Below are 8151 nucleotides of genomic sequence, written 5' to 3' on the forward strand. Positions count from 1 at the left end.
GGTCCCCTTATTATGGGGTGTGTACCTAAGCAATTGGCGTTTCCCCCCGAGGACAGGTGACTTGGTCACCTGGGAGTTTCCGACCGTTTGGCCCCAGCAAGGGGGCTGAGGCTGCAGTCTCCCTGTTCTGGACAAGGTCGACCTCGTGACTTGCTGGGTTTTCGAGTACGTAACTACCCTTGCCTTACGTTACTATGTAAACGTACTTGGCGGGATGGGCTTTTGCATTCGAGAACAACAATACCGGCATGCAGGACTCTTGGGTAGCCCAAATTCATGCCTTCGGACGGACTGCGAGACAGGTTGCGAGGTAAATCCTCACATAGCCACATTACAGTAGCACAAGTGAGGGCTGATTCGGGTTTGGCAGAGGCCGACTGCATCTCTCAAGTCTATATAACAACGGGTGGCTTAAAATCTTGGGATCCTCTCATCAATCAGCTCCAGGAGACCAGCTCCTAAGCTGGGGTTGTTTGTTTGTGTCTTGGGACACAACCCGAACTTCACCTGAAATCGTCCAGTTCCTGATAACCATTATCAAGCCGATGATGCTTCGCCAACTTGCCCCGAAACGCCATCCATTCTGCAGGGCCATGGTGCCTATTCAGCGCCGGCAATAGGATGGATCGATCATTTCCCTCGTAGGAATACCCGTCGCCCGTCTCCATCAGCGAGGGCCACAACGGTCTGGCCGTGTAGCCCACCGCGCCGGGTGCTCCGGCCCTCCAGTCGTCGAACCCGAAGTTGGGGTCTACCGTGGCCGTGTTGGGCGGATACGTGTCCGGGGTTTGCTCCAGCGTCGCCTCGATCACCCCTCCTGTGACCCCGATGTAAAAGTTGGGCGAGATGTCCGAGGCCCGGGCAAGGGACCAGACGCTGCTCGATGTATACCGGCGGAGTGAGTTGTTCAGGAAGAACTTGGCGTTGGGCCGGAAGTAGAGGTCCCTTGACAGCTCGTGCCAGCGGCAGCGCATGCCCACGACGTGATTGCACCGCGCCCCGCCTCCGAGCTCGGCCTTGGGCGGCATCATGAACGGCTGGTGAGGCCGTGGGAACGGGCTTCTGCCAAGACAGGGAAGGCCGGAGGTGTGGTAGTACGCTCTAGGCCACCGAAAGTCAAACACGTGGATCGTGAGCCCGTCCGAGCCGCCGGCTACAAATCTCTCGGTGCCGTATGCCATGAGCGACTCGGCATTGGACCACGGGTCCACGTTGTCCTGGTAAACGGCGTCGAAGGGGGACGGTGTCCGAAGGTCTTGGAGCCTGGTCGATGCGTCAGCTTGCCGAATTTTGTTTAAACTGTTTGTTTGAGGAGGCGGGCCAAACCTTATCGTGCCGTCCTTCCACGCACTGAGGAGCAGATTCGTTTCTCGTCTTGCCCCAGAATGGAGGTAATGAACCGCCTCCAGTGAGCTTGGGGTGACAGTCCGAGCGGGACTGACGCCGAACTCTCTTTCTACTCTCGCGTTCTTTGCGGCTGCATGATGGGACCATCCAGTCGGGGTGCGGGCGAGATAACGTAACGGATGTTTGCAACCTACTAGCGCCATGGCTATGGTATCACCGTTGCCCAGCCATCGGGCGCCGGCCAGCCTCGCCGAGCTCGCAGCCAGAACACTCTCCGTCAAATCGTAGGTGGTCAAGGGGGATATCACATCTGCATCATCCTCCGGTAAGCCGTAGATTCTCAGGGTGGATTTGGCGGCGGCGGCGAGGAGCGGGCCACTGCTGCGATGCAAGATATCGAGCGAGTTGATCGTGCCCGGCTCAGAGAGTTGCTGTACGCTGTTGTTTTGCTCCGCTATAGGACCAAACCGGGCAATACGCTCACCGAAACGGTCCGGTTCTGCGGAGAGCAGAGCCAGCTCGCCGTTATGTCGTCCTGCGACGACGACTCGTCCGCTCGGGTGCTTGACGAGCTTGACGGTATTTACATCGTCATAGCCGCTTCTGAGGCCGAAATCATTACCGCGTAGCCTATGCCACGAAGTCCTTGAGGCCTTGCCGCGCCCTCGCCGCTGTCGGCAGCGGGCGTAGATGTCCTCCCCAGAGCCCCACACGACGAGCTCTTGCTGCGTAGCCGGATCAAACTGGGCATCGACAACCGACATGAAGCCGCCCATACCGCCTCCATACCGCCGTCCGTGCCCGTTGACCTCTCGGCGAGGAAGCATAAGCTGGAACTGTAGCGACCGCTTATCCCAACACCGACTCTGCCAGGTCATTGATTCGGCCAGTTGCCGCCAGGTGTGGCTTCCAGTGGCCGGAGCCGGGATGGCGAGAGACGGAAACCTGGTCCTCACAAAGATGCGCCATCCATCGCTGCTAGCGAGACGATGCAACCTGCGACAGGAGAGCGCAAGAGCCCTGAGATCCCGGGCGCATTCCAGATTGACAACGACGAGGAAGAGAATATCGTCGGGCAGGTCCGGGAGCCGAATAGTCATTTTATCGAAAGCTTTAGGTCCTATGACTTGACACTCGAGTAATCTAAAGTTTTTTTTTTTTTGTTTTTGTCTGTAAGGCTATTGTCGCAGGTCAGTGTGTGTTGTATTCTTGAGAACTTCCGTTGCCCAACTTGGAGTGATTTGATACCACAATCCCGGCAGGCATCGAGTTCGAATTGGTTACCTTACCTCCTACTTACTGTATGTATGATGCGTAATCCGTGCAGCCAAGAATAAGCGAGTTAGTTGTACGGATTATGTATGTACGTACATAGTTACCTCACGTACACGCCTAGGTACAGTACCATTTGCTCGGTGCGTACGGAGTAGTAATCCAATTGTACAGATTACAATACAGTGTATAAAGTACATGGGTGTATGCATGTAATGCAGGCTTATCGGAGATGCGAATGTATGATACACTACCGAACTGAACCAAGAAGAGTCGAACTTGTCAACTCGAACCCCGCAAAAGGTAATCCCACCACAATGATAGTGAAGACCACCAATAACGTACCCGTGACTGTTTCTGCTTTTGGAGGCTAAGCAAGCTAGACGCTGAAGTGCGGCGAACATGTCGCTGAGCAGTGACTGGATTGGCGCACTCGCCACTGCAGTGTTTGCCATCCTTGGTTATCGATACCTGGTGTACCCCGCTGTGTTCTCGCCTCTCGCGCGCATCCCCAACGCTCACTGGTCCGCGCCTTTCTCCCGCGCATGGATTCTCTGGATCCGGTGGGCGCATCGAGAAAACGGGACGCTCTATCGCGCTCATCGCCGGCTCGGCCCCGTCATCCGCCTAGGCCCGAACGAACTTAGCATCAATGATCTGGACAGCGTCCGCACCGTCTACCAGGGCGGCTTCGAGAAGCCGGCTTGGTATTCGGTCTTTGACAACTACGGGTACGGTGCTCAGATTCCCCATGGCGATCCCGAGCTCTCTCTACGGAATACTCGCAAGACTTCCGCACCCAAAAGCGTTCCGTGCATGTTCTCGGCCCGTCCCGCTCCGGAGCATTCGGCCCGCAAGCGGCTCATCTCGCATGTGTACTCCAAGTCTTACATCCAGTCGAGCACGGCTGCAGCGGCCCAGTCGCAGGCAATCATTTTCGATAGATTCCTACCAATTATCGAGGCCTCGGTCGCTGAGTCCCAGAAGCCCCATGGTGTCGACATCTACTCAATCTTCATGGCAGCAACTATGGACTTCGTCGCGGCGTACATCTTCGGCCTTGGCAAGGGTACTAATTTTCTCGGCAACAAGGCCTATCGTGAACATTTTCTCGAGCTGTACAGGGCTCGCAACGACTACGGGTACTATGATCAAGAGATGCCCCGGCTCACCAAGTTTTGCCGGACGGTTGGCATCCCATTGTGCCCCAAGTGGGTAGATGGTGCCAACAAGGAGCTGGGCGAGTGGTGCCTGGGCTTGTGTGCCAAAATGGGTCATGTTTTTGACTCGGATTGCCCTTCTCAAGCTGAGCCTCCGGATCAGCCTACCGTCTGGGATGCTCTGGTCGGCGGCCTGCGCAAAGAAGCGGCCAGAAATGGACAGGCTTCCGTGTTGTACCCTACGGCGCTGTCGAACCCTGAGCTCTCGGTCGCCTCCGAGCTCTTGGACCATGTGCTAGCCGGCCAGGAGACAGCCGGCTTGACGCTGTCGTACCTATGCTGGCGGCTGTCCCAATCGTTGGAACTCCAGGCACAGCTCAGAGCCGAACTTTTGAGCCTCTCGCCCAACATGCAACTGGACGGGAATGGCACGCCCTCCGTGCCAGACCCCAAGCAGCTGGACGGCCTACCGCTGCTGCACGCCGTCCTCATGGAGACCCTGCGCCGCCACCCACCAATACCCGGCGCACAACCGCGCCAGACGCCAGATTCGGGCTGTCGGATTGGGCCGTATGCTGTTCCCGGGGGTGTCAGAGTGGCCGCATCGGCATACGCGCTGCACCGCGACGAAGCAATCTTCCCCGAACCGGAGAAATGGGATCACACCCGCTGGCTCCCCTGGGCAGCCGATGAGAGTCAGCTGAAGGAGCGTAACCGACAGTTCTGGGCGTTCAGTTCGGGGGGTCGGATGTGCATCGGATCGAACTTTGCTATGCATGGTAGGCCGATTCAAGACTGCCAATTTGCGGAGGTGAGCACCAGCTGACGGTCGGCAGAGATGAAACTCATCATTGCCGCCATCTACTCAAACTACACGACTCATATCGTGGATGACGAAGGTATGGAACATCAGTCGGACGGGTACACGGGGCGACCAGAACACGAACAGTTGTTCTTGCGGTTTGAAAAGGTTGGTTAACGGTTACTATACCCGAGTCAATGTTTGACCCTGCCGAAACCTGGTCCCCGAGAGGCTCGGCCGTTGTTGATTGGGGAGCCAAGTTGCAGTGCATGTTAGTGCAACCTCCATGACGCCATATGGGAAAGAAACATAGCAACGAAAAAAAAAATTATACCGCCGCGTCACCTCTTCGATTCAAGAAGCACCTTACAGAGTACACAGCTTCTGGCATGGATAAGCAAGTACTTGTACTACAGTATGTCAAAGCAACCTTTGTTAACGCATGCATTCCGCGCTTGACAAGCGAGCATCGACCCCCTCTTACCGCTGCTGCACGCGAGCTCCCCACAATGCCAAGGCGCCAGGCTGGTTTTTTTTTTGGTGCATTACTTCGTAGCGGCTCCTTCTTCGAAAGCTTGTTTCCCGGGAGTACTACGTAATTAGTAGTTAGGGTAAGCGGTGCCCGCAACGACGGGGATAGCTGGGTGGTTTGCCCGAGATCGACCTCCAATGAGAACGGCCAAGAAAAGCACCTGCCACGAACCTGCCTGAAGAGGCAGGAGCCCAAGGGTCGCATCGCTTTCCAAGGAATCGGCCCAACTGCCCACACGCCAAAGTTTTTCTTCCTTCGCTCTTCTCTCTTACGTCTGTCCGATTGGTAGGTCCCATTTTCAGTTGCATCGATGGAGCGCTCATGGATATCAAGTGGACGTCAACGCCACGTGCATGACCGCGCTTTTAGATCCTCTCCCCTCTCCCGCACCCGATTTGTGCGCAGGATAGATCCAGTAAAGAAGGTTGCAGAAGCCCACGTGCGGCCGCAACTCCAACGACAATTAGTGTAAGAGGAGGGCTTTTATAGTCGAGAAGGATTCACCGGGCTCCCCTCTGGACCCTCAGTTTTTCCTATTTAAAGCTAGCCCCCATAGGACCTCTCAGAACGCTTTTGCCGCTACCTTCCCTTCCTTATCTCCCCACCTCATCGCTTTCCCTTCTCGCCTTCGCGCAGCTTCGAGACAAGCAGAAATCCGCCAAACCCAACTCCCCCGTGGTATTGCGATCATGTTCGGCCGCAAGAGCCCGAAGCCCGAAGCCGTCGAGGCTCGGGCGACGGCGGAGCCGGTGCAGGAGAACAAGTCGTTCTGGAAATCCATCGTGCCCGTCATGGCCTGCGGCGCGGGTCTGTTTTCCGATGGCTACATCAACAACGTGCGTTGTCCTCGGTTTTTTTTCCCCGGCCCGTATATCCTCTTCACTCGACAATACGTCACGAGTCGAGCGAATCCCGTATGTTAACGAGGTGATGCAGGTCATTGGCTCGGTCGTGACCATCTTGGCGATACAGTACGGCGAAGTCTGGGCGACGTCGAATGCGAAGCACTACTTGGGTGACATCGCTTTTGCCGGAACGGTGGTCGGACAGCTGGTCTTTGGCTATCTGTAAGTTTCAGACCATGCCCTCTTGTTTCCTGGTGCTCTTGATTCTTTGTCACACGGAGAAGTTGGGTGCTGACCACCATGTGACAGATCCGACAAATGGTCGCGCATGAATTCGCTACTTCTCTCGACCATCATCCTGCTCGTTTTCACGGCGCTTTCGGCCGGGTCGTACTACCATGGGGACGCTGTGGGCATGTTCAACATCCTGACGGCGTGGCGCTTCTTTGTAAGCCCCATCCCTTGCCTTCGGCACGGACCGACCGGTCTCTGAACTTCTGTGATAGGTCGGCATTGGCATTGGAGGCGAGTATCCAGCGGGCAGCGTGGGAGCCGCCGAGTCGACAAGCGAGCTCAAGACCGGGACGAGGAACATGTGGTTCATTCTGTTTACCAACTCCATGATCGATTGGGTCCGTACACTGTATTCCTCTTCGCGAACCGGAACTCGACCGATAGACGAGGCTAACGCGACCAACAGGGCTTCGTCTTCGGCGCGTTCGTGCCCTATGTCGTCGCGGCGGCTTGCCATAATGGACACCTCAGCACCATCTGGCGCACCAGTCTCGGCATTGGCGTCGCTTTCCCCCTGGTCCTGTTCATCCTGCGTATTTTTGTCAAGGAGCCGGAGGAGTACCAGAAGAACTCCATGAAGCACGCCAAGACCCCCTACCTCCTGGCCCTCCGTTTCTACGGCTGCCGTCTGTTCATCGTCAGCCTGATCTGGTTCATCTACGACGTAAGTACCGTGCAAAGCCCTTCAAAGCCAAAATACGTTTCCGTTCAGATTCCTTGAATGAATCATTCCCCCTTCTCTTCCCTTCCGGCTGACCTGCTCGACCCCCCCCCCCCCCTTCTCAATGGCCCAGTTCTCCGCCTACTCCTTCGGCATCTACTCCTCCACCATTCTGGCCAACATCTTCGACTCCGACACCGCGCCCTTGACGACCGTCTTCGGCTGGAACACGGTCATCAACCTCTTCTACATCCCGGGCACCATGCTGGGCGCGCCCTTCTCGGACCTGGTCGGACCCCGCTACGCCCTGGCCACGGGCGTCACGCTGCAGGCCATCGTCGGCTTCATCATGGCGGCCTGCTACGGCCGGCTGGCGCAGCCGTCCATGGTGGCCGCCTTCGCCGTCGTCTACGGCATCTTCCAGTCGCTCGGCGAGGTCGGCGCGGGCAACAACATCGGCCTCATCGCCGCCAAGACGTGCGCCACGGGCGTGCGCGGCCAGTACTATGGCATCGCCGCCGCCATCGGCAAGGTCGGTGCCTTCGTCGGCACCTGGGTGTTCCCCTACATCGTGGCGGCCGGCGGCGACTCGGAGACGCTGTCGGCGCAGTACCCGTTCTGGGTGTCGAGCAGCCTGTGCGTGCTGAGCGCCTTCCTCGTCCTCGTCGGGCTGCCGCAGATCGGCCAGGACACGATCGCCGAGGAGGACCGCAAGTTCCGCGCCTTCCTCGAGCAGCACGGCTACGACACGCGCCAGCTCGGCTTGAGGAAGGGCGAGAGCATCGAGAGCGGGAGCGGCGTGGAGGTGGTCGAGTCCGAGGAGAAGCCCGTGCGGGCCTGAGAGAGAGAGAAGGTTCGGGTAATGTTGAATCATCCAAGGATAGGGTGTTGAAATTTGTGTGTTGGAGCAGCGATCGAGGAGAGGTAGGTTTGGAGAGGTAGGTAGCACACGTAGTTTTGATCCCCCGACGTGATAATGAAATAATGAGCCGATTCTTCACCCTTTTTTTTTTTTTTACTTTTTTTTTTACTTCCCCGTTCCCTCAAGAGTGGAAGAAGACTGCAGCTCAACTAGCCGCTTTATCGAGGGCGGTGTTTCTGCCAGGTTATTTATTCATGGATGGAGTCTGACTGTTCCAGTGCGATAATAATAAGCACTCCAGCCTATCAACCCACCCACCTCTTCCCCAAAAATCACGGTTTATCTATATATATGCATGCATCAGAATCCCCCCCCC

The 8151-nt window shown here is 56.8% G+C and overlaps 4 protein-coding genes across 4 annotated transcripts; 3 read left to right on the forward strand and 1 right to left on the reverse strand.

The window, feature by feature from the left end:
* Positions 1 to 503: 503 nt before the first annotated feature.
* On the reverse strand, positions 504 to 2447 carry P884DRAFT_207304 (uncharacterized protein; the record flags this gene model as incomplete). The annotated part of the gene is made up of 2 exons (XM_069438781.1): positions 504 to 1263; positions 1327 to 2447. 2 exons carry the CDS (start codon positions 2445 to 2447, stop codon positions 504 to 506), a joined length of 1881 nt encoding a protein of 626 aa, XP_069295147.1.
* A 574-nt stretch (positions 2448 to 3021) lies between these two features.
* Positions 3022 to 3351, forward strand: P884DRAFT_207363 (uncharacterized protein; the record flags this gene model as incomplete). The annotated part of the gene is made up of 1 exon (XM_069438785.1): positions 3022 to 3351. A coding segment is annotated over one exon (330 nt), but the record flags the coding sequence as incomplete, so codon positions are not given.
* An 84-nt stretch (positions 3352 to 3435) lies between these two features.
* On the forward strand, positions 3436 to 4758 carry P884DRAFT_207455 (cytochrome P450; the record flags this gene model as incomplete). The annotated part of the gene is made up of 2 exons (XM_069438793.1): positions 3436 to 4558; positions 4616 to 4758. 2 exons carry the CDS (start codon positions 3436 to 3438, stop codon positions 4756 to 4758), a joined length of 1266 nt encoding a protein of 421 aa, XP_069295149.1.
* Positions 4759 to 5802: 1044 nt separating this feature from the next.
* P884DRAFT_279621 (major facilitator superfamily domain-containing protein) lies at positions 5803 to 7754 on the forward strand (the record flags this gene model as incomplete). The annotated part of the gene is made up of 6 exons (XM_069443331.1): positions 5803 to 5949; positions 6050 to 6180; positions 6268 to 6406; positions 6465 to 6590; positions 6659 to 6916; positions 7047 to 7754. 6 exons carry the CDS (start codon positions 5803 to 5805, stop codon positions 7752 to 7754), a joined length of 1509 nt encoding a protein of 502 aa, XP_069295150.1.
* Between the last annotated feature and the right edge of the window lie 397 nt (positions 7755 to 8151).

The sequence above is a fragment of the Thermothelomyces heterothallicus genome (genome assembly GCF_042370625.1).
Source record: "Thermothelomyces heterothallicus CBS 202.75 unplaced genomic scaffold P884_scaffold_23, whole genome shotgun sequence".
NCBI lineage: Eukaryota > Fungi > Ascomycota > Sordariomycetes > Sordariales > Chaetomiaceae > Thermothelomyces > Thermothelomyces heterothallicus.